Raw genomic sequence first — 24,830 nt, forward strand, 5'->3', positions numbered from 1 at the left:
ATTATAAAGTTGTAAAAAATAAATTTTAAAAAAAAAAAAAAAAAAAAAAAAAAAAAAAAAAAAAAAAAAAAAAAAAGATCCCGAGAGGAGAATGGAGGAGAAGGGATTGTGGTGTGGCCATCCCCCCTGCCCCCCTGGGGGGTGATTTCTCGCTTTCTGTCTCTCTGTTTCTCTCTGTCTGTCTGGCGAGCGCACGCGCCCTATAGCAAAAACCTATTAAAAAAAAAAAAAAGAAAGAAAAGAAAAAAGGTTAATAGTGATAAATCATGCTGATAGTAGGTACCCTTGATAGGGTGTGATAAAAATGGCTCTTTAGTTCTGTGGGCTTCCTCTCAAAAATCTATAAACCCTCACGACCAGATCGGGGTTATAGGTTATAGGTTTCCCACCTGAAGCATATTTCACAAAATGCCCTACCAGGACTACTCCAAACTGTCAAAATCATCAAAAACATAAAAAGTTGAAGAAATTGTTGCAGCTAACAGGAGCCTAAGGAGATGTGACAACCAAAACAATATGGTGTCCTTGATGGGAACCTAGACAGAAAAAGGGCATTAGGGAACAACGAATCTGAACAGACAGTAGCTGGTAATGTCGATAACAGTTCATTAATTCTAACAAATGTGCCATATCGATGTGAGATGTCAGTAGAGGAAATTGTTTGAGGTAAATGGAAACTCTTTACAATTTTTCTGCAAATCTTAAGTTTATTTCTCAAAAAAATCATACTAAATAAAAAAGTTAAAACTCCTTGGGACGAGCAGATGGCATAATGATTACATCACTGGACTCCCACATAGTTGATCACGGTCTGAGTCCCGGACCTGGTGGCTTAAACTTACACTGGGCGCGTGTGCGTGCGTGCCCAAAATCCCGAGAGGAGAATGGAGGAGAAGGGATTGTGGCGTGGCCATCCCCCCTGAAGGGTGATTTCTCACATTCTGTCTCTCTGTCTCAGTCTTTCCAGCAAGCACATGTGCCCTATAGCAAAAACTTCTCTTGGGGGCCAGCAGGTGGCATGGTGGTTAAAGGTGCTGGACTCCCACATGGCTAACCATGGTTCAAGTCCCAGACTTGTTGGCATGCTTTCTCACTTTCCCTTGCTCTCTCTCTGTCTCTCTTCAGCCAAACTGGAAAATAAAAATAATAATAATAAATAAATAAAGCCAAATAAAATAATTTTTTAAAAAGTCTCTCTTAAAAAATTAAAAATCCTTGGGACTAGCAGTTAGCATAATGGCTATGTCGCTGAATTCCCATGTAGTCGACCGCGGTTCGAGTCCCGGACCTGGTAGCTTAAACTCACGTGTGTGCCCAAGATCCCAAGAGGAGAATGGAGGAGAAGGGACTGCGATGTGGCCATCCCCCCTGGGGGGTGATTTCTCGCTTTCCGTCTCTGTGTTTTTCTAGCTAGCGCATGCACCCAATAGCAAAAACCTCTTCCCCCCAAAAAAAAGAAAGAAAAAAAAATCATGCCAGTTGTATGTGTGCATGCCCAAAATCCTGAGACAGAATGCAGAAGGGATTGTGACATAGCCATTCTCCCCAGGGATGATTTCTCACTTTCTCTCTCTCTCTCTCTGTCTCTCTCTCTCTCTGTCTCTCCTTGTAAGTAAGCATATCCTATGGCTAAAATCTTTAAAAAAACCAAAACCTTTATAATAGGTTTGAATCAAGATACAAACAAGTACTACACATTATATTAAGTTGTCAAGAAAGTCATGACATAATTTTCTATGCAAAAATGCATCATAACTTTTTTTTTTTGAGAGAGATTTTTGCTATAGGGCGCGTGCGTTCGCCAGATAGACAAAGAGAGACAGAGAGACAGAAAGCGAGAAATCACCCCCCCAGGGGGATGGCCACGCCGCAATCCCTTCTCCTCCATTCTCCTCTCGGGATCTTGGGCACACACATGCGGCCGGCCTGAGTTTCAAGCCACCAGGTCTGGGACGCAAACTGCGGTCCACTACATGGGAATCCAGCGACATAGCCATTATGCCAACTGCTGGTCCCTAAAAATGCATCATAACTTTCTTGACAACCCAATATTTTATTGAGAGACTCTGATGTAGTTTTAAACCTATAAGAGGTCCTCCTTCTCTCTAAGACATGCAAGTTATTAGATAACCCAAAAGTGGGTTATTTGTAGCATCTTCCAAAATCTGAATTTCATTCATTGTATCCTTATGTCATCATGTAATGTTCCTCTACCACCCATATCTCCTGTTGACTGGTAATTAGATCTAGATGCTTGACCTAATTTTGTTCAATTTTTTGACAAAAAGGTTCCTTGGGCGATATTTTGTTCTTCCTATTACATCACACCAAGAGCACATGACGTCCAGCCCCACTTCTAGTGATATTAAAATTCATCAGTAGGCCCACCTTGGTGACATAGTCGGTAGCGAACTGAACTGCAGCATTGGAAGCCACCACACAGCCAACTGCGGGTTCCAATGCCCTGGCTGACTTGACAACACACAAGAACCATTCGTGCATGCCCCACATCCTGATGAGTTGGTGGGCTGAGGAAAGGGGGCCACAGCATGACGAGATTCTCTCTCTCTCTCTCTTGCACCAACAAGCTCTATTATGAATAAAACGAAAAATAAACTTGGCATTCTGATCCATCCATTCATCAACTTTTCACTTGATAGCTTTTCTTTAAATTAATTTCCTGAGAGGGAGAAGAGAGAGAGAAAAAGAGAGGAAGGGTGACAAGCCCCTCCTCCCCCCAGGACATAAGATCTCGTCATGCAGGATCACAGGCATGCACGAAACTTGCCCCATGTGTTCAGGTCAAACCAGAATCAAAAACCCAGGCCTTGGGACCAGCAGGTAGCATTGTGGTTAAGATGCTGGACACTCCCACATGGCCGACCATGGTTCGAGTCCCGGACCTGGGGGCTTCCCTTCTTCCTTTCCCTCTCTCTTTCTCTGTATGTGTCTCTCTCTGGTCAGATTAAAATAAATGAATGAATAAATAATAATTTAAAAAAACAGGCCTTTCCATATGGCTGCAGCACTGCACAGCCGCACCCCACCCACTGTGCAACCCCAGCTGGGCTTCACCTAATAATAGTTTTAACAGTCATTGATAACTGCCTGGAGCTATTGTTGCATTAGTTATTGCAAAAGATGATTTCTAGTATTGTTCATCCGGCATTATTGGCTCCAGTTTCCCTCCCTCGCTTCCCAGAGCTTCTGACCAGTCCTACCATTATTTTGGACCTCAAGGCTGGCTAAATCTTAGTAGCTGAAATTTATCTTTGTGCTGGAGGCCAAGAGATCTTGAGAATGATTTATAGATCTGTGGTAGTCCTGTACCAACAGAAATCTGTTAGATTTGTAAATTCTTGAGTCATATTAGAGACCAACTAAATTAGAAACTCTGAGGGTGAGCTCCGATCTTAGGCAAGGTGGACACCACAAGCCTTTCAGGGGATTCTGATGCCTGCTCACCACTGGCTGCCCTAAGATACCTTTTAGTGAAGCAGTGGCTTATTAAGGTCTCTATGTGAACCGCAATATGCTGGCCACTGAGCATTCTGGATGCAAAGAACAAGGTCCGGTGTCCCTAAGGAACCCTGAGTCTATTCAGGACAGGACACCTGCTTGTGAGAAGGTACCCAATGACAGTTGGTAGTCTGCGGTGCATTCCTTGCGTGTCAAGAGATTCCTTGTCAAGTTCAGGGAGTGGGCCTAGCTGGTAGAGGTTTCAGAGATGACTCCAGCTAGGATTTAAAGAAACCAAAATACTCTGAAGGTAGGAGTGGCAGAAAAAATAGGAAGGGTTTCCCCAAAAAACAGACTGGCATGAACAAAAACTAGATGCTAGGAAAGGTGATGACCGTGCTGACAATGAAGCTGTGTCCTTTCCTTCCTCACCACCATCATTCCTGCATTGCGCTCTGGCAGTATTGCTTTCTTTGGGTCTATTCCTCGGCTACCTTCTTGCTCGTCCATAGACACCCTAGGGTAGTCACACTGGTGTGTGTGTGTGTGTGTGTGTGTGTGTGTGTGTGCTGCCTGTGGGCGTGGGAGCTGGGGAGTATGACGCGGTTATCCGGGCTGGTGCGTGCAAAGGGACATCCGAGGCACCCTTTCCCCTGCCACGGTGCCGAGAACAGAAGGGCCTGCGCCTGCCGCACATCAGAAAGATGCGCGTGGCGAGTGTCGGTGCAGCGCTGACGTAGGGAGGACACCGCAAGCCGTGAGCTCCGCGTTCAGCGGTGACGCCGAAGAGGCAACCCCGGGTGGGCGGAGCCGAGGCTGGGAGAGGCGGGCGGGGCTGCAGGGCGGAAGCTGCCATCTAGCCGTGGCGGAAGCACGTCCCCTGCGGGGCAAGATGGTGGCACCCAGGCGGACCTCGAGCAAGTAGGTGTCGTGGCTGGAGGGATGGACTTCAGGTGATCTGGCAGAGGACCCAGGGACAAGGCGTCCAGCGCCTTTGTCGGAGCCTGCCCGAGGGTCTTTGCGCGGGAGCAGTTGTCGCCTCCTTCGTCCTTAGAGCTCGGCCACGACCCTTCGTCCACGGGCGGCAAAGGCTCGTGATTTCGCCTTGCTCACGCGGATGGTCCTAGAGGTTTAACCAGAGCTCCCCACTGCAGAGCTGAGGCGCAGTCGCGGGCCCCGACTCGGGCGGAGCCTGGCGCTGGAGGTTAGGGTGCAACGTGAGAGCCCCAGAGGCAGCACGGGAAAACGCCCCTTTGCCCGGGAGTTGTTCCCTAGGCTGGGAACCCTCCTGACGAGCTCACGGTCTGGTTCAGTAGTTTTCAGCGGAGGTGATTCTTCCTCTAGCGGACGTTTGGCAACATTTGGAGATGTTTTGCTTGTCCTAATTGGGAGAGGAGGCGTGCTAATGTCATCTAGTGGGTAAAAGCCGGGAATACCGCTACACACCCCACTGCTTCCAGGGCAGCTTCTCACAACAAAGAGCCGGCCATCCCCAACGGTCAGCAGTTGCTGTTGAGAAACCCGAGTTTTTTTAGTGTTTACTCTTCAGGAGAGTCCGTAGTCCTTCCCTGACTCCCCCACTGCTTCAGACTTCTAGGACTCTCAAGCACCGCACAGCACCAGGCAGTAGAAATAGTGAAAAAGAGGGGCCAGCAGGTGGCGTGGTGGTTAAGGACACTGGACTCCCACATGGCTGGTTGCGGTTCAAGTCCCGGACCTGGCGGCCTGTTTTCTCACTCCCTCCCCCACACTCTGTCACTCTAAATAACCAAATAAATAAAGTTAAATAAAAATAATTATATATATACATAAAAGAAATAGTGAAAAAGAGCAAATCTGACTCTCTGGGTTCGAATCGTAGTCCTATTAGAATTTTTAACTCTGAGACCTTGGGCAACTTACTTAATTTATCAGCACTTTCTTTTCCTCTGCTGTAAAAAGTGTTGTGCAGATTAAATGAATGAGTATGGGAAAAGTGCATAAATAGTATGTATACTTAGTGCTCCATAAGTGTTAATAATGATAACCATAGTGATACTTTCATTATTGGCATCCAGCTCAGAGTTCCAAACTAGTTAGACAGCATGCAGCCATGTTCGTTTGGTCAACCCAAGGGTTTTTGTTGTTGTTTTTCCCCTAATTTAGCCAGAAAGCACATATACTGACTAGAGAGAGACAGAGGGTTGGGGGGAGCATCCCCACACACACGGCATGGTCGTGCTGCAATTCTTTCTCCTTCATCTGTCCAACCTTTTGGGACTCGGATCATGTCTGCACACAGACCTAGCATGTTCTTCGAGCTCTTGGGCCGGGATTCAAACTCCTTAGTTGACCATACGTGGTATTAACCACAAGGTAACATGCTGGCCCTGTAAAATTAATTTTAAAGTATATCATTGGGGACCAGCCGATGGCATAATGGTTATGTCACTGGATTTCCACATAGTGGACTGCTGTTCAAGTTCTGGACCTGGTGGCTTAAAACACTTTGGGTGAATGTACATGCTTGCCCAAAATCCCAAGAGGAGAAGGGATTGCGGTGTGGCCATCCTCCCTAGGGGATGATTTCTCGCTTTCTATCTCTCTGTCTCTCCTGCGAGCACACATTTCTGCTATAGCAGAAATCTCCAAAGTATACAATTCATCCGTTTTTAGTATATTCATAACGTTGTAGTCGACATCACTATCTAATTTGAAAACATTTTCATAATCCCCAAAAGAAGCTCCATGCTCACGAGCAGTGAATTCCCTTTTCCCTCCAGCTCTCCCATCTTTTGGCAACCATTAATCTACTTTCTGTCCTGTGGATTTGCTTATCCTGAACATTTCCTATAAACAGCATCATATAATGTGAAGTCCTTTGTGACTGGCTTCTTTTGTTAGTATAAAGTTCTTTTTTTTAAAAAATTGTTATTTATTTTAAATTATTTCTTTTTTATTAAATAATTATTTTTTATTTAACTTTATTTATTTATTTTAATTTAACCAGAGAGGGACAGAATGAGAAAGAGGGGTGGGAAGAAAGAGGGAAGTGAGAAAGCAAGACACCAGGTCCAGGACTCGAACTGTGGTTGGCCATGTGGGAGTCCAGTGCTCTTAACCACCACACCACCTGCTGGTCCCAAGCATTTATTTTTTAAAAAATAATTATTTTATTTTATTTTATTTATGTGTTTTAATTTTTTGACCAGAGAGGGACAAAATGAGAGAGAGAGAAGGAAAGTGAGAAAGCAAGCCACCAGGTCTGAGGCTTGAACCACGGTCAGCCATGTGGGAGTCCAACGCCCTTAACCACCACGCCACCTGCTAGCCCCAGCGTGTTCCTAGGGTCCATATATGCTGTAGCGTGTATCAGAACTTCATTCCTTTTTACTGACAAGTAGCATTCCATTGTAGGGTATACCACATTTTGTTTAGCCACCTTTCATCTGATGGACATTTGTGCTTCCAGTGTTTTGTTGTTTTCACTGGACGTCTTTTACTTTGTTGGTTAAATTTATTCCAAAGTATTTTATTTTTTTCTTATGCTATTGTAAATTCATTTGTTGCCTTAATTCCATTTTTTGGTTGTCATTTTATAGTTTATAGAGATATAAAGCATTTCTTTAAAGAATTGTTTTATTTAACTTTTATTTTTTCTTGGGGAGGTTTTTTGCTATAGGGCACATGCACTCACCAGAAAGGCAGAGAGCGACAGAGAGACAGAAAGCAAGAAACCACCCCCCCCCGGGGGATGGCCACGCTGCAATCCCTTCTCCTCCATTCTCCTCTCGGGATCTTGGGCACACACACACATGCACCGGGTGTGAGTTTAAGCCACTGGGTCTGGGACTCGAACTGCTGTTGGCTACATGGGAGTTCAGTGACATAGCCATTATGTCAACTGCTGGTCCCTAATTTTATTTATTTATTTAAATTTGACCAGAGAGAGAGAGAAAGAGAGAGAGAGAGAGAAGGAAAGTGAGAAAGCAAGCCACCAGGTCTGGGACTCAAACTGTGGTCAGCCATGTGGGAGTCCAGTGCCCTTAGCTACCATGCTACCTGCTGGGCCCAATATATAATTTTATATATTACTCTTTTACAGGCCAAGGGTTTTGGGTCTTTTTCTTTTCTTTTTTTTCACTTAAAAAATGATTTAATTTTATTTGTTATTATTATTGTTATTATTTTTTAATTTGATCAGAGAGAGACAGAAAGAGAGAAAGGCAAAGTGAGAAAGCAGGCTGCCAGGTCCAGAACTCAAAACACTGTCAGCCATATGGGAGTCCAGCACCTGAACCACCGTGCCACCTGCTGGCCCTTTGTACATATTTCTTTACCACTTCTAGAATAGATAGGGAGAAAGAGAAAGAAGATAGAAAGGAAGATAGATAGAAAGGGGGACCAGCAGTTAGTGTAATGGCTATGTCGCTGGACTCCCATGTAGTCGACTGCGGTTCAAGTCCCGGACCCGGCGGCTTAAACTCATGCTGGGCATGTGTGCGTGTGTGAGAGGAGAGTGGAGGAGAAGGGATTGCGCTTTCTGTCTCTCTGTCTCTGTCTTTCTGGCGAGCTCACGCGCCCTATAGCAAAAAAAAAAAAAAAAAACTCTCCAGAAAAAGAAAGGCACCCCTGGCAGGATCCTCATCCTTGATCCATCCCTACTTCATCCAGTACAGTTCATAGGCATGCTTAGTGTGCACAAGGAGGATGCAAATGTGGAACCTTCCCATGTGGGTCAAGTTGTGTTATTGCTGTGCACCCATCTGCTCCCCCAAGGTTTTTTGCTTTTTAAAGAGAGATTTTTGCTATAGAGGGCATGCATTCACTGGAAAGACCGGGAAAGACAGAAAGAGAGAAATCACTCCTGGGGGGGCCACGCTGCAATCAATTCTCCTCCATTCTCTCTCAGGACCTTGAGCATTCACGCACATTGCCCAGCATGAGTTTTAAGCCACAGGGTCCAGGACTCATTACGCCATCTGCTGGTCTCTCCCCCCAGGGTTTTTTGGGTCTTTTTAATAATAATTACTTTATTTAATTGTATTCATCATCATTATTATTTTTAATCTGACCAGAGAGAGAGGGAGAGGGAAACTGGGAAAGCAAGCTGCCAGGTCCAGGACTCGAACCATGGTCATCCATGTGGGAGTCTAGCACCTCAGCCACCATGCCACCTGCCAGCCCTACCTCCTCCACGTTTTGGGTTTTTTTTAAGAATTATTTATTTAACTTTATTTATTTTGTTTTTATTTGACCAGATAGGGACAGAGTGAGAAAGATGAAAAGTGAGAAAGCAAGCAACCACATCCAGGACTTGAACCATGGTCGGCCATGTGGGAGTCCACCACCCTTAACCACCACGCCACCTGCCGGCCCCTCCCCCACGGTCTTTAATAATTCGAATACCTGTAGTCTAGGCAGAGACAGACAGACAGACATAGAGACAGGCACCCCCAACCTGTCCTCACACTGCAATCTCCCTCCTGCCGCAGCCAGCCTGGATCGTGAGCACATGCACAGCTGGTGTGGGCAGGAAGTCTCTGGATGTGAACTCAGGACCTTCCCATGTGGGTCTAGTTGGCCTCTTGCTGTGCCACCCCCTGGTCCCTCCTCTCCAGTTTGACACAGAGTCACCCCTCTTTGTTATGACGCATATCTGCCTTGCCCTTGGCATTTTCTCGGGGCTCCTGCTGGCTCTTCCTGAGAATTTTATCAAGAGGTATTGTAAACAACCTAAGTTGGATGTAAATATTGTTGCTAGGCAGTTGTCATCAGGGAAGGCTGAGGAGGGAATGGCAGTAAGATGAATGGGGTAAATGAGTTCACGGGACCAAGGAAAAAGAGGGTCTTTCCTGATACATAATGAAGAGAAGCGGGGTCCAGTTGCAGCGGTCTGTCCTCTTTATTACTCTTAGGGGTAAATGAGAGGCAGTCCTCACAGGGAAGCAGTGCTGGAAAGAATCACACTGGGGAGGCAGCAGGAGTGTCAAGATGCTGTCGAGGCCAAAGCCAGGGGAGTCCGAGGTGGACCTGCTGCGCTTCCAGAGTCAGTTTCTCTCGGCCGGCGCAGCCCCAGCAGTACGACTGGTGAGGAAAGGGAGCAAGAGAGATGGTGATGCCGACCCAGACCGGCCGCGGCTCCAGGGCCCTCGGGATGTGGTAATGCTGGACGGTGAGTACCTGAGGGTGTGAGGCTGGGGGCACCAACCCGGGCCTGCCCTCTGCCTGCCTGAGGGTGTGAGGCTGGGGGCACCACCTCGGGCCTGCCCTCTGCCTGCCTGAGGGTGTGGTGTGAGGCGCACCCCCTCGGGCCCGCCCTCTGCCTGCCTGAGGGTGTGAGGCTGGGGACACCACCTCGGGCCCGCCCTCTGCCTGTCGTGAGGTTCTTCCCGTCACCGTCACCGTTTCAGACACTGCACAGCCTCTGTTGTTGCAGCCCCAGTTTCCAGGTGAAAGAGGACTGTCTTACCCAGGGACACAGCTTGAGCCGGGTCCCCCAGCAGCTGCCTTTCTTTGGCTTCCCCCAGCCTTCAGGGTCTTCTGGGAAGATTATTTTTACATTTGGGTCTTTCTTTCTCAGATCTTCCAGATTTACCCCCAGTGCTGGTCCCTGCTCCCCCAAAGAGAGCCAGGCCCAGTCCTGGCCACCCGCTGCCTGAGGATGAGGACCCTGAGGAGAGGCTGAGCAGGCACGACCAGCACGTCACTGCTGTCCTGGCGAAGATTATCGTGCGTCTCGCCCTGGCCACGGGGACAAGGCACCCATGGGTGTCGGGGTGGGGTGAGCCTTATGAGCGGAGAGGCTTCAGAAGATACTCTTCCTGCTGCAGTAAGGCAGGCTGCAGAATCGCTCTGGCCTGAAGCGAGACAAGTTCCTGAACCCCCAGAGTGTGGTTCCAGTTGTGAAGCAGGGCTGGCGGGATCAGGTGCACCTGGGGAAGTCGCTGCGTCTTCACTGCTTTGTGCTTTGTTGCTACAGGAGCGAGATACAAGTTCAGTGGCTGTGAATCTGCCTGTGCCCAGTGGCGTTGCCTTCCCCCCTGTATTCCCTCGCTCACAGGAGAGACAGGTAGGCAGAGATAACCTCAGGTGGGATTTAGGAGACAGGCAGGTGAGTCTCACAGTGCATCTTCTCCCAGATAAGTGTGTTGTTTAAGAATTATTTAATTACTTTTTAAATTACTTCATTTTATTTATTTATTTATTTACTTATTTAATTTTAATTTGATGAGAGAGAGAGGGAGAGAGAGCAAGCCTCCAGGTCTGGGACTTGAACTATGGTCAGCCACGTGGGAGTCCCGTGCCCCCAACCACCATGCTACCTGCTGGCCCCTTTTTAAGAATTATTTTATCTAGGACCAGCAGTTAGCGTAGTGGCTATGTTGCTGGACTCCCATGTAGTTGACCGCGGTTTGCATCCTGGACCCAGTGGCTTAAAACTCACGCCGGGAGCGTGTGTGTGCGTGCCCAAGATCCCAAGAGGAGAACAGAGAAGGGATTGCGGCGTGGCCATCCCCCCTGGGGGGTGATTTCTCGCTTTCTGTCTCTCTGTCTCTCTCTCTGTTTGGCGAGCGCACGTGCCCTATAGCAAAAACCTCTCAAAAAAAGAAAAGAAAAGAAAAGAATTAGTTTATCTAACTTTATTTATTTATTTATTTTAATTTGACCAGAGAAGGACAGAGTTGTGGGGAGGGCAAGCTGTCAGGTCTAGGACTCAAACTGTGGTCAGCCATATGGGAGTACAGCATCCTTAACCACGTCACCTGCCAGACCCTATTTATTTTAAAATTTTACCAGAGAGAGACAGAGAAAGAAAGAAAGAAAGGGAAAGTGAGAAAGCAAGCCACCATGTCTGGGACTTGAACCACGGTTGGCCTTGTGGGAGTCCAGCACCCCCAACCACCATGTCACACTGCCAGCCCTGATTATTATTATTTTCTAATTTGACCAAAGAGAGAGGGAAAGTGAGAAACAAGCCACCAGGTCCAAGACTCAAACCATGCTCGGCCATGTGGGAGTCCAGTGCCTTAACCACCATTCCACTTTCCGGCCCCAGTTTTAATAATGATACTAGGGAACCAGCAGTTAGCATAATGGCTATGTCGCTGGACTCCCATGTAGTCGACTGCAGTTCGCGTCCCGGACCCGGTGGCTTAAAACTCACGCCGGGCGCGTGTGCATGGGTGCCCAAGATCCCGAGAGGAGAATGGAGGAGAAGGGATTGTGGCGTGACCATCCCCCCTGGGGGGTGATTTCTCGGTTTCTGTTTCTATGTCTCTGTCTGTCTGGCGAGTGCACGCACCCTATAGCAAAAACCTCTCCAAAAAAAGAAAAAAAACGAACCTAAAAAAAAAAAATGACAATCATTCCTTTTACAAAGCAGCACCATACTAAGCACTTCACACACATTACTTCTTCTTTTAATATTTATTTATTTAATTCCATTTGTTATTATTTCTTAATTTGGACAGAGAGAAACAGAGAGAGCAAAAGGGAAAGTGAGGAAGCAACCTACCAGGTCTGGAACTCAAACTGAGCACACAGAGAGAGAGAGAGAGAGAAAGTGAGAAAGCAAACCGCCAGATCCAGGACTCGAACCGTGGTCAGCCATGTGGGATTGTCCCGTCCCTTTACCACCACACCACCTGCTGGTCCCCACACATTACTTTGAACCCTGATGACAACCATATCCTCATCCCCAGTTTTCAAGTGAGGAAACTGAGACCCCCAGAATGATAAATAACTTGTCCAACACCACACATCTAAAGGTAGAAAAGCCAGGCCTTCAGCCCAAGTCCGTCAGATTTCAAGACCTTTGCTCCTGTAGACCTCTGCTTTTTCTGAGAACTAAGATTGTGATCCTTGGGGATTGAGCAGAGTCCTTTTTACCTCTTTGGTCCAGAGACCTTGGTATAAAGGGGTTCAGAGGGTGGGATAATAAGCATCCGTAACCCGGGTTTCCTTTTGGCCCCACAGGGGAAGCCAGCAACATCTGGTAAGAGAAGCATCTTTGCCCAGGAGATTGCGGCAAGAAGGTTCTCTGAAGCCAGGGGCCCACCAGCTGGGGAAGTTATACACAACCTGGACCCACCAGAGGGTGAGCTGAGGTTGAAGAGGCTTGAGCTTGGCCCCCCCCCCTTTTTTTTTTTTTTAGGTCTTTGCCACAGGGCACACATGCTCACTGGAGAGAGAGAGAGTAAAAGGGAGTAAGAAGTCACCCCCTCAGAGGGAATGGCCATGCCACAATCCTTTCTCCATTCTCCTCCTGGGATTTTGGGCACACACACACACATGCCTACATGATTTTCAAGCTTTCAGGTCTGAGACTTGAACCGTAGTTCGTCGTGTGGGAGTCCAAGCCTTAGCCACTTCACTTCCTGCTGGCCCCGAGCTTGACCTTTTTAAAAGACATGATATTTGGGTCACTTTTGGATACGTGTCTTCCCTGCCTCAAATGGGACATGCGTTTGAACCATGTCAAGAGAAAGTCACTCCATGTGCCCACTTAGAGCTGAGTGTGGGAGCGTGGGTTCCGTTCTGAGTCTCAGTATAGAGAGGGGCAGACCATAATGCAACCCTAAGGAAAAGGGAAGCGGGTAGAAGTATCTGGTGGGGACTGTAAAATAAAGACACAGGCCAAGGTTCCTTTACTGCTGCAAATTACTAGCAGAAGAGCTGGGGCAGGCCCCTGGAGCTCGGTGGCTGCCTGGGCATCCAAGAGAAGAGTCATAAACGAGGTGCCTCTCAGGGAAGCCACTCCATGTGAGTCCCAAAGGAAGAGTGAGTGGAGTGCCCACATCCTGTGCCAGGCCCAGTGGGGTCTCCACTCTCTTAGGAAACCTCTGGGTCCTACACCTGTCTCCAGGGCAACACGCTTAGAGAAGCCAGAGGCCCACGGAGAGCTGTGGAGAGCAGGGCAATGGGTGATCCTACACTTCTTCCTGATGCAGGGACCTGCGAGGCACCCGCCCCTATGGACCAGGGCTGCCAGCTTCCAGGTAGCAGCCAGAGCTTCCAGGGACCCCATCTGGTCACAGGGAAAGGCCTCAGGGACCAGGAGGCTGAACAAGAAGCCCAGACCATCCATGAAGAGAATGTGGCAAGACTGCAGGCCCTGACTCCAGAGGAGATCCTGCAAGAACAGCAGCGGTTGCTGGCTCAGCTTGGTACGGGCACCTGGCTTTTTGGCCAAGACCGGGATAGGAAGGGACTGCTGCTGCTTGAAGCAGACTTTCCACGAGCGCCAGCATGGGCTGAGTATTTCAGTGTAGCGTTCCGCTTTGTCCTTAAACTCGTCCTGTGTGCTGGGCAGTATTAACCTCATTTTACTCACGGAAAAAGCTGAGGCTCAGAACTCTAAGAAATCTACTCCAGGTTACACAACAAGAACACAGATAAGATTATTTACTTATTTGAGAGATTTTTGCTATAGGGCGCATGTGCTCATCAGAGAGACCTAGAAATAGAAAGCAAGAAATGACCCCCTGGGGGATGGCCACATTGCAATCCCTTCTCCTCTATTCTCCTCTCGAGATTTTGGGCACACATGCACACATGCCTGGCATGACTTTCAAGTCACAGGGTCCAGGACTTGAACCATAGTCAGCTATGTGGGAGTCCAGCACCTTAACCACCACACCACCTGCTGCCCCCGCCCCCCAGATAGGATTTAAACCCAGGTCTGTCTGGTCCCTGAAGCCGTGTTCTTAACCACTGTGCTACGTGTTACTGTGGCGGCCTGGTCTGGTACACACTGCTTCATTACAGCTGTAGGCTTTGACGGCTTCGGTACGGTCCACCGTGCTATGCCATGCCCTTCCTAGTTGCTGTTCATCGAGACCCAGTCGCTCTTGTCCCCACTGTCTGTCTAGCCCGTATGGAGAGCAGGATACGTACTGCATTTCTAGTAAATATGTGCGCGTGATAAAGGAGCTGAGAGAGGGTGCAGGAAATTGTCTCCCTAAATGCCTTTTCTTTGGCCCTAGTCACAAGATTCATTTATTCCGTAGCTACTTACCTTTGACCTGTGACCTGGCACCAAGCACAGGGATAGACAGGAACCTGGGCCAAGGGCCTGTGAAGGGTTAGAGGGGAAGGTGGGGAGGCAGGACCCAGTGACCCCACAGGTGTGAGAAGGAAAGGTCATCAGAGGGTCACAATCCCCGGGGCTCAGGCCGAGGCTGGCAGCAGCTTGTCTTGTCCTTGACTCCCACAGGCAGGCAGTACTCCGCAGGTCCAGGCCTGCGGGCAGTTAGGAAGGGTCTGTGCTCACTTGCTCCCCCCACTTCTCCCCTCTAGACCCCAGCTTGGTTGCCTTCTTGAGATCTCACAGCCGTAAACAGGAGCAAACAGGGGGAAAGGCCACTGAGGAGCAGAGTCCAGGAGGACCCTCCATTCGTGTCATCAAAGAGGAGCCCATCATGTCACCTTCTGCCAATGGGTCCAGGGAGGAAGATAAGCTGCAGCCAGGAGCACCAGGTTTGGGTGGAGAAAAGTGTCCTTTCTCCTGGGCCTTTAAATGGGATCCGAGAAAAGCTCTGCTCTTGGGCACCGCATGTTTATCCTCATTACTGGCTCTAAATTGCCTCCAATCGGTCTTCATTTGCCGATGCCTATCATCTCCCTGCACATGCTTCCTGTTTGCTCACCCCGTTGCTGCTCCCTGGGAAGAGGTGGCAGAGTGATGCCCGAGCGGCGCCCTCTGCCTGGCAGGCCATCTCCTGCCTCTGCTGTAGCTGTCCCAGCTCTGGCTCTGTCCTCCCACAGTCCTTCCTGCTGGTGCTCTTAGGTTGGGGGGACGGTAGGGCTGGGGTGATGGGAGGGCAAGAATCTGGCCACAGTCTCATGAACATGCCAGACCAGAAGCAGAGAGGCCAGTGGAAGCAGTCATTTCCCAGAAACTAGATTATTTCATTAGTGATTAACGAAAGAAATGAGATTATGATGGCTGGGAACCTCCTGCCCCCGGAAGAGCACCAGGCCAGCTGAGCGGATTGGGGGCGCGTGGAGAGGGAAGATCTTGTGGGGTGTGTTTCTTTATCCTGCCCCTCTGGTGCAGTATCACGGTCCCCTCCTTGTCCGCATTCCTCTGCTCTTTCGAAGGGCTGGTCCTAGAGATGGAGAGCTGTGCTTTCCCTGGTGTATGTAATCCTGTCCTCCTCCTCGTTCCTCCTTCCCACACTCTTCTCTTCCTCCTTTCTTCCTCATCTTTCCCCTCCCTACAAATCCCTGTAGTCCGTAAGGGACTAGAGCCCATGACTGGTGTGTCTGATATATCCGAGACACCTGTCCAGGTCCCAGGGATTCCAGCTCCCCCCCTGCCATCTCACCGTCACTGAGGGTGAGAGCTGCCATCTCACCGTCACTGAGGGTGAGAGCTGCCAGATCTCAGCACAGGTGGATATGGCAGCTGCTGCAGAATAGCTGGGAGCCCTCTGGACCCGAGCCGAGCCCCTTAGGGAAGACTGTCATGGTCCCATCTCCCCAGCTCCAGCACTGCCCGTGACCCCCCACAAGGAATGGCTGCACATGGACACTGTCGAGATGGAGAAGCTCCACTGGACCCAGGACCTGCCCCCACTCCGACGGCAACAGACGCAGGAGGTGAGAGGGCCAGCTGGCCGCAAGGCGTGGGGTGGGAGGGGCTGCTGCTCCTGCACCCCACACTCAGGCCCTTCTCTTCCCTGGAGCCTGAGAGCCATATTCTTTGTTCTCCCACTGCTCATCACCCTGCCCGGCTCCCAAGGCCAGATGAGTGCCACGTCCCTCATGGAAGTAGTTAGGACCGGGTCCTGAGGGGTCTGGGAGTAAAGGTGAGGAGCGGGTGAGGGGAAGTTGCTGCTGCCCCAGCCCTCTTTCTCTTCCCAATAGAGAATGCAGGCTCGGTTCAGTCTTCAGGGAGAGCTGCTGGCCCCCGACGCGGACCTGCCCACCTATCTGGGCCTGCACCACCATGGAGAGGAGGCAGAGGTGAGGCCTGAGCAGTCCGAGCTTTTACCAACCTTGCAAGAAAGGACCTCAGGCAGTTGCTCTTGACCTCCTGTGTGCCCTGTTCTGGTTTATGGCCTTGCTGTCCATGCAGGTGCTTCAGTTCACAATCTCGCTCTTGTCTCCCTCACATTGCTAGAAGTTGCCAGTCTTTGTCACCTCTCCATGATGCTTTCTGGGTCATGGCATTGCTGCTCTGGTCTCCTCCATCGCTGGGCCTGCCACTGTGTCCCCATGCCATTCCCAGCCCTCACAGGTCTGCAATACTGACGATCTCTGCCCCAGCTCTGGCCAGGCCTTGCCTAGGGAAGCTTCCCTGCACCTGTCTGCTCACAGAATAAAGTTCCGGCTGAGGAGCCCTTAGTCCTTACGTGTTACCCTCTGACCTGCAGCTCTGCCCCCTCACTGCTGCTGCAGGGCTCTGCTGGCTCCTCCTCACATGCTCCCTGTGCTCGGGGGCCTCAGGCTTGCCCCAGGGAGTGCCTTTCCCCTTTGCTCCATGCCAGGCCATGAAGGATCCATCCATCTACTGAGACATCACTTTTCCAGGCTCACATCCTCTCTCCTTCCTCTGGTTGCAAACTGAACATCGGTCACTGCATGCCTTCCAGCTGCCTCACGCCGTGGTTCCTTGAGTGCAAGTTCTGTCTTGAGGCACCGTGAAGAGCAAGGGCAGGGAATGTCACTCATTTACCCCTGTCCTCTCCTTCCCTTGACACCTTGCCGGGTATCTAGGGGGCACTGCGGTGCATCCTGGCTCCTTCTGACATCTCGTCTCTGCCCCAGAGAGCAGGATACTCCCTACAGGAGCTGTTCCACCTGACCCGCAGCCAGGTGTCCCAGCAGAGAGCACTAGCGCTGCACGTGCTGACCCAGGTCATCAGTAGGGTGAGTGGACCTCGGCCTGTCCTGCCCGCCCTGCCCCGTGACCATGGCCCATGGCCTTAGACTTCCCCGCCTCCTGCCCTTTCCGCTCTGGCTCACCAACCAGATGGTACTCTGTACGTCTAAGGGATGTTAAGGCAAAGACTACGTAACTTCCAAATTACAGCACGGTTTTATCCTCCTGTCTCCAAGGCCCAGGCTGGTGAGTTTGGGGACCGGCTTGTAGGCAGCGTCTTGCGCCTCCTTTTGGATGCTGGTTTCCTCTTCTTGCTGCGCTTCTCCCTGGATGATAGAGTGGATGGGGTCATCGCGGCCGCCGTCAGGGCTCTTCGGGCTCTGCTGGTGACTCCTGGAGATGAGGTACCACAGGGATAGGAGTGGGGCTTGGCGGTGTCAGGGTCCTGCCCCTCACTCCGGGCATGCCCCATTGTTCAGGTTTGTGGGAGGAATGGAGAATGGGTGGCGGGCATCATCTGCTTTTCCTAACGACCCCGGAGCCCAGGAGTCCTGCCTTTCTGCTCTTGGCTGGGGCGGTTCTCACACTGCTCCAGGCCCCGCTTCCCAGCCCCTTCCTCTCCCCACCCCACTCCCTTTCCTCTGGCAGGAGCTTCTCGACAGCACTTTCTCTTGGTACCTTGGAGCTTTGGTGTTCCCTCTGATGCCCAGCCAGGAGGACAAGGAGGATGAAGATGAGGATGAAGACCCCCCAGCAGAAAAGTCACCAAAGTGTCCTGAGGAAGGAAGCCGGCCTCCACCTGACCTAGCCCGACATGATGTCATCAAGGTAAAGGGACTGGTTTCCCTTCCCAGGACCTAGAGGGCAAGCATGTGCTGGGCAAGAGGCTCGTCCAGACCAGGGCCAGCTGCGTTTGGCACAGAGTTTCTCTCTCCCACCCCCAGGGGCTCCTGGCTACCAACCTGCTGCCTCGGCTACGCTACATACTGGAGGTGATCCACCCCGGACCTGCGGTGGTCCTGGACATCCTAGCCGTGCTCATCCGTCTGGCCCGGCATTCCACGGAATCAGCCACAAGGGTGAGAAGGAAGGAGGCGGGGAGTGTGCAAAGACCTTAGCTGGGCTGCGTCCTGACCCTCAGCCTCCCTACCTCCTGTCCCCTGTAGGTCCTGGAGTGCCCTCGACTCATAGAGACTATAGTTCGAGAGTTCCTTCCCACCAGCTGGTGCCCCGTGGAGGGAGGACCCACCCCCAGTCTACACCAAGTACCCTGTGCCACTGCAATGAAACTGCTTCGTGTCCTGGCCTCGGCTGGCAGGAATATTGCTGCCCGACTGGTGAGCAGGAAGCAGGGCAAGGATGGAGCTCAGAGCAGGACAGGGCTTGGGCTAAACATGGCGCCTGGACCCTGGGGGGCCAACCCATGCCGTCTTCCTCTTTCTCTCTGGTCTAGTTGCCACAGAACCTGGCCACCTGGGGTGTATGCACCCTGGGGCCTTACTCTGGTCTCATGATGTGACGGGAGGGCTCCCTAGTCCCTGGGTCAAGTCTAGAGAGCCTCATACAGGTGGACTCTCATCACCCACAGCAAGTCGCCCTGGAAGTGTGCCCTGCAAGCACTTTCTAAAAAGACAGCAGGGGTGGAGGGAACAGTTTCACCCCTGGCCAGAGCGATGACATTGTGGCACCAGAGGGACCTGAAACAGGCCCAAGCGGAGCTCATCTCCACAGTGAGAGAACCCGAGACTAATTGGACTTGTGACTCCAACTGACCTTGACCTCCAGACTCTCTACTCACCCCCAGTTGAGTGGCTTTGATCTTCGGAGTCGCCTATGCCGCTTCATAGCTGAGACTCCCCAAGAACTGGCCTTGCCCCACGAGGAAGCTGAGACCCTGAGCACCGAGGCCATCCGTCTGTGGGCCGTGACTGCCTCCTATGGCCAGGGTAGTGACCTTTACAGGTGAGGAGAGGTGGGAGGTAGGCCTCCCAGAGACCCACCCAGTTCTGCACTTCAGGCCTAACCCTGTACTTCAACTGTGTTCAAGGCCCGAGGCTCAGAGAAAGGCTACGGACAAGGAAGAAGGGATTCTGCAGGGTGTGAAAAGGCTGGGGAGACAGGACCAGCTTGGGGAGAGTGGAACGGACCTGGGTTATCTGCATTCTGTGCACAAAGGCCTTGATACCTTGGGCAAAATCATATTTAAATTCTCTGTTGGAGGGGAGCCCTGCAGGGCCATATCCTTCCCATTCTTCAGGGCCCTGGAGCCTACTCCCTCCTGATCCTCCTTCACCAGACACAGATCCCTGGGGCAGGCCGTGCCCTGGGTCATGTCTCCATCTCTCTTCATACAGTGACAGTTGGTATTCGTCCCCAGGGAGCTGTACCCAGTGCTGATGCAGGCCTTGCAGACCGTGCCGACAGAGCTCAGCGCCCACCACCCTCGGCCCCTGTCCATGCAGCGGGTAGCCTCATTGCTCAGTCTCCTCACCCAGTTGACCCTGGCAGCCAGCCCCACCGCTCTTGGACCCACCGGGTAGGTTCTGGCCCCGAGCCTGCCGGCAGGGATGCCCTACCAGGAACCCCAGGACAGGAGGGTATTTCTCCACAGTGAGAGTGGCTGGAGTTTAGACAGGAGTGATACAGCCAGACCCTCACTGTAGCCCCTCTTGGCACTCCTGCAGTGACTCTGCTGAGGCCAGCCTGTCGGCCACCCCTTCCTTGATCACTTGGGCACAGGTGTCTGGGCTCCAGCCTCTCGTGGAGCCATGTCTAAGGCAGACCTTGAGGTTGCTGCCCAGCCCTGACCTGTGGAGTGCCCTGGGCCCAGTGCCCACTGCCTGCCTGCTCTTCCTGGGTGCCTACTACCAGACCTGGAGCCAGCAGGTAAGCGTTGCCTGCCTGCCTTCTGCTGCTCCCCTGTGCCTGCCCTCGCCTGCATCCCACTCATGAGCTCGCTCTGTCTGCACCTTCCACTACTTTCCCACTCCCGCCTTTTCCCCTCTCCACCTCCATACCCCGGTGGAGCTTCCCAGGAGCCACGTCACTGGGAGCTGAGAACCATTATTTATTTATTTATTTATATTTCACCAGAGTGAGAGAGAGATAGAGAAAGAAAGTGAGAAAGCAAGCCACCAGGTCTGGAGCTTGAACCACAGTCGGCCACATGGGAATCTAGTGCTCCCAACCACCACGCCATCTGCCAGCCCCCGTGCTCTCTCTTTATGCACCCCTGGGTGTTGGGGACCAGAGCAATCTTGGGGCCTTGTCTCCCTTCAGAGGGGTCCGCCTGCAGAAGCCTCCTAACTCCCTCCTTGGAGTGGTGGGATGAGCCCGGGCACACAGGGCCTAGGGGAGTGGGTGTCCTGGGCCATCAGCTCACTGAGCCCCTTTTCCTACAGCTGAGCTTGTGCCCGGGGGAGTGGCTTCAGGATGCGGAGCGCCTGCTGGAGGAGCTGTTGCTGCCACTGCTGAGTCAGTCTGCCCTGGGCAGCCTGTGGGACGCCCTTAGGTACGGACGTGTGTAGCTGGCAAGAGCCGAGGGTGCAGGCAGCCTCTCTCCCTGTGGGACTCCTGGGTCCAGCTGCCTGACCCATCCCAGGGTGTAACCCTCAGCCTGAGAGGAACCAGAAGTGGCAGCTGTGTGGGGCCCCGAGGGATGCGGGGAGTGATCTGCATAGCCGATCCCCTGCTGGCCGTGGTCACAGACTAAGCAGCTCTTTCCAGCCTGCACACATCAGGCCAGAGCCCCAGCCTCTCCATTCTGCCTGCAGGCTCTGCTCTCCTCTCTGCAACCCGCTGTCCTGTGCTCCAGGCCCTGAGGTGCTCCCCAGCCTCGTGTCACTGGGCCATGCGGGAGACTGCCCGCCTCTCAGTCTGGCAGGCTCAGCCTCACCTTTCCCGTTCCTCACCGCTCTCCTGTCCCTCTTCAATACCCTGGCTCGGATCCACAAGGGGCTGTGTGGCCAGGTAAGCCTTGGTGCCTGGGGAGGGACTGGCAGGGAGCCCAGATGGCAGGAGTCAGGAAGAAATGGAGGGGAATGCACTGTAGGGGAATGGAGGACTCTTCTGCCAGCACCCATTGCTCGGCGTTCAGCTGGGAGAGGGCAGCCACCTGGGTTGCCCAGAAGTCATCAGAGTCCATTTCTAGGTCTGAACAAAATTGCTTTTCTTCAGCTGGCTGTCGTGCTGACTGCCCCAGGACTCCAGAACTATCTCCTCCAGTGCGTGGCCCCGGGGGCTGCCCCACATCTCACGCCCTTCTCTGCATGGGCCCTGCGCCATGAGTACCACCTGCAGTACCTGACACTCGCCCTGGCCCAGAGAGTGGTGGGTTCCCCCGTTGGACAGGTTCGGTCCCCGAGCCCGACCCCTTTGTCTCCTTCTGGCTTCTCTGGAACCTGTGCAGCTTCTGCCTGGCCATGCAGCTTCTGCTTTCCCCAGACATGCCCTGGGTCTGTGCCCTGCAGCCTCACTCATATCTTCTCCCTCACTTCTTTGCTTCGCCTCCCCTCGACTCCCCAAATCTGAATAGTTCCCCGCCCCTCTTCACAGGCGGCATACCAGCCAGTGCCAGCCACCAGTGCAGCCCTCCTTCATGGTCTGGCCTTGGCCCTGCTAAGCAGGCTGCTGCCTGGAAGTGAGTACCTCGCCCACGAGCTGCTGCTGAGCTGCGTGTTCCGACTGGAGTTCCTCCCGTAAGTCCAGTGTTGGTGGCATCAACTCAGCCCTTTTGGGGGCTGCTGTGGTTGTTAGCAGAGCCTCCCTGAGCTTAAGTCTCTTTGTTATTTCTTCTGTAAGAGAGACAGAGACAGGCACTCCCAACAGGGTCCTCACACCACGATCCACACTAGCCCCAGCCAGCCCAGCTCACAAGCACATGTGCATTTGTGAGGTCCGGGGATGCAAACTCGGGACCTTTCCCAAGTGGGTCCAGTTGCGTTACTTCTGTGCTACTGTCTGGCCTCTACTTCTTTCATGGTTTACCTGTAACCTGTCTGAGCTTCAGTTTCCTCATGAGTGAAATGGAGATGAGGATAACCACACCAGACAATGATCGTTTGACTATCTGGCTAAAAAATAGTATACTAACTAGCTATGCACATGTAGTAGCTACTAGTTCCTGAGGACTTAGTCTGTGTGGTACCCCTGTAAGTATTTACCTGTACTTTCAGGGTTTCACCTGTGCCATGAGATCCATAGCCAGTTACTACGCCCATTTTACTGTAAGGACACAGTGCAGAGAAGGCATGTCGTCTTGCACCTGCGCAGCTGGCTCTAGTGTCCATCCACTTAACTGCTGCATGCATGGGAGCTGTTGGGGGAGCGGAGGGGCAGGATTGGACCTCAGAGCCTCTGGGAAGCCCTGCAGAGCTGGCATTGCCTTCTGGGTGCTGTGGTTTCAGCCCATGTTTTTGTCTTTTGGATCCTGTTCTAGAGAAAGTGCATCAGGGGGTCCAGAAGCAGCCGACTTCTCTGACCAGCTCTCCTTAGAGAACAGCAGGGACCCACGGAGCAAGCGGGGGGTTCTCCTAGCTCAGGCCTGCCAGGACCTCCCCAGCATCCGCAGCTGTTACCTGACCCACTGCTCGCCCACCCGAGCTGGCCTGCTGGCCTCCCAGGCCTTGCACCGAGGGGAGCTACAGCAAATCTCAACCCTGCTGCTGCCGGTGCCTAAGGAGCCACTGCTGCCCACAGACTGGCCCTTCCTGCCATTGATTCATCTCTACCACCGGGCTTCAGACACGCCCTCGGGGCTCTCTCCCACGGACACTGTGGGCACAGCCATGCGGGTCCTGCAGTGGGTGCTAGTTCTGGAGAGCTGGCGCCCCCAGGCCCTGCAGGCTGTGCCTCCTGCTGCCCGCCTGGCACGGCTCATGTGCGTGTTCCTGGTGGACAGTGAGCTATTCCGAGAGACCCCAATCCAACGTCTGGTGGCAGCTCTTCTAGCCCAGCTCTGTCAGCCTCGAGTCCTGCCAAACCTCAACCTGGACTGCCCACTTCCTGGCCTGACATCTTTCCCCGACCTCTATGCCAACTTCCTGGAGCATTTTGAGGCTGTCTCTTTTGGAGACCACCTCTTTGGGGCTCTGGTCCTCCTTCCCCTGCAGCGTCGGTTCAGTGTCACCTTGCGCTTGGCCCTATTTGGGGAGCACGTAGGAGCCTTGCGAGCTCTAGGCCTGCCTCTGAGCCAGGTACTCTCAGCTGAGCAGGGCCTGCCAAGTGTACCTGCTCTGGGCCCTGGGGACAGTCCCGAGCAGTGGGGGGCTTGCTGGGCTGTGGGTTCCTCATCTTACTCTTAAGGATTAAGAGAATCCATGCAAGAGGTTTAACATGGTATCTGGCATAGGAAGCAGGCGTTCCTTAGGAACAATGCATGTTCCTGCTCTAAGATGCTGCAGTCAGGTGAGAGAGTTGCCGAAAACCAACCTGGTTCTAGGTGTTGAGTTAAGATTCAGAGAAGAGAAAGATCAGGGTGAGTTTCCTATAAGGAGGAGGCTTTGTGGAAGAAGTGGAGTTTGACCCAGGCATGAAAGTGGGTAGAACTTGAATTGCTGAGGAGGTGGAAGGGCAGGATGTTCCTAGTGGAAGAACATATGTCAAAGCTCAGAGGCAGGAAGCAGTGTGACAGAGGGTGGAAGGAGGGAGGAGAGATTACTGTTAGGAACTCATTGAAAACAAGGCTGAGAAGCAGTCTTAGAGGGCCTCAGATATCAGGCTTAGGAATTAAATTTATAAACTGTAAAGAGTTATTACTGGGACCAGCAGATGGCATAATGGTTTGTCACTGGACTCCCACATAGTCAACTGCAGTTCAAGTCTCAGGCCCGGCAGCTTAAAATTCATGCCAAGTGTGTGTGTGCTTGCGTGCCCAAAATCCCAAGAGGAGAATGGAGGAGAAGGGATTGGGTGATTTTTTGCTTTCTGTTTCTCTGGTGATTACATGTACCATATAGCAAAAATCTCTTCTTAAAAAAAAAGTTATTACTATTTTCTCATTATTATATATTCTAGTGAATTTAAAGTAGAAGCATATTTTTTATATAGAAATACTTTTACATAAAAGGAGCTAAAATATAGAATATTTTTAGGAATTAAGAACATCATTGGACTGGCAAGTGGTATAGTGGTTAAGGTGCTAGACTCCCACATGGCTGACCGTGGTTTGAATCCCAGACCTGGTGGCTTGCTTTGCTTTCTCACTTTCTCTCTCTCTCTCATCTCTGTCTCTCTCTGGTGAGAACATACACCCTCTAGAAGATTAAAATAATAATAATATATTAAATAAGTAATTTATAAAAAGGATTTTAAAAAAATAAGGAAAATGTGACCAGCAGTGGTGTGATGGTTAAAGGCTCTGGATTCCCACATGGTCAACTGTGGTTCAAGTCCCAGACCTGGCAGCTTGTTTTCTCATTTTCCTCCCCCTCTCTCTGGTCAAATTTAAAAAATAACAATAACAGGCCTGGCTGGTCATATGGTGGTTAATGGACTCCCACATGGCTGACCATGGTTCAAGTCCAGGACCTGGCGGCTTGCTTTCTCCCTTTCTCTCTCTCTC

General features: G+C 51.6%; 1 protein-coding gene across 2 annotated transcripts in view; it reads left to right on the forward strand.

The window, feature by feature from the left end:
- Nucleotides 1-4,245: 4,245 nt before the first annotated feature.
- RPAP1 (RNA polymerase II associated protein 1) overlaps nucleotides 4,246-24,830 on the forward strand; it is a 25,070-nt gene continuing 4,485 nt past the window's right edge. The window contains exons 1-22 of one of the 2 annotated variants that reach the window (XM_006158664.3): nucleotides 4,246-4,380; nucleotides 9,357-9,613; nucleotides 10,022-10,170; nucleotides 10,421-10,510; nucleotides 12,418-12,538; nucleotides 13,392-13,607; nucleotides 14,740-14,919; nucleotides 15,929-16,044; nucleotides 16,312-16,410; nucleotides 17,164-17,316; nucleotides 17,506-17,673; nucleotides 17,918-18,097; nucleotides 18,214-18,348; nucleotides 18,436-18,606; nucleotides 19,074-19,231; nucleotides 19,647-19,805; nucleotides 19,954-20,155; nucleotides 20,671-20,780; nucleotides 21,043-21,238; nucleotides 21,446-21,598; nucleotides 21,824-21,966; nucleotides 22,707-23,463. In XM_006158664.3, the coding sequence (XP_006158726.1) occupies nucleotides 9,433-9,613; nucleotides 10,022-10,170; nucleotides 10,421-10,510; nucleotides 12,418-12,538; nucleotides 13,392-13,607; nucleotides 14,740-14,919; nucleotides 15,929-16,044; nucleotides 16,312-16,410; nucleotides 17,164-17,316; nucleotides 17,506-17,673; nucleotides 17,918-18,097; nucleotides 18,214-18,348; nucleotides 18,436-18,606; nucleotides 19,074-19,231; nucleotides 19,647-19,805; nucleotides 19,954-20,155; nucleotides 20,671-20,780; nucleotides 21,043-21,238; nucleotides 21,446-21,598; nucleotides 21,824-21,966; nucleotides 22,707-23,463 (3,837 nt within the window). In that variant the 5' untranslated portion in view covers nucleotides 4,246-4,380; nucleotides 9,357-9,432. The remainder of the gene's footprint in view (nucleotides 4,381-9,356; nucleotides 9,614-10,021; nucleotides 10,171-10,420; nucleotides 10,511-12,417; nucleotides 12,539-13,391; nucleotides 13,608-14,739; nucleotides 14,920-15,928; nucleotides 16,045-16,311; nucleotides 16,411-17,163; nucleotides 17,317-17,505; nucleotides 17,674-17,917; nucleotides 18,098-18,213; nucleotides 18,349-18,435; nucleotides 18,607-19,073; nucleotides 19,232-19,646; nucleotides 19,806-19,953; nucleotides 20,156-20,670; nucleotides 20,781-21,042; nucleotides 21,239-21,445; nucleotides 21,599-21,823; nucleotides 21,967-22,706; nucleotides 23,464-24,830) is intronic. The other variant, XM_006158665.3, reaches the window with a different exon arrangement.

This window comes from Tupaia chinensis, unplaced genomic scaffold (assembly GCF_000334495.1).
Source record: "Tupaia chinensis unplaced genomic scaffold, TupChi_1.0 Scaffold000605_1, whole genome shotgun sequence".
Lineage (NCBI taxonomy): Eukaryota > Metazoa > Chordata > Mammalia > Scandentia > Tupaiidae > Tupaia > Tupaia belangeri.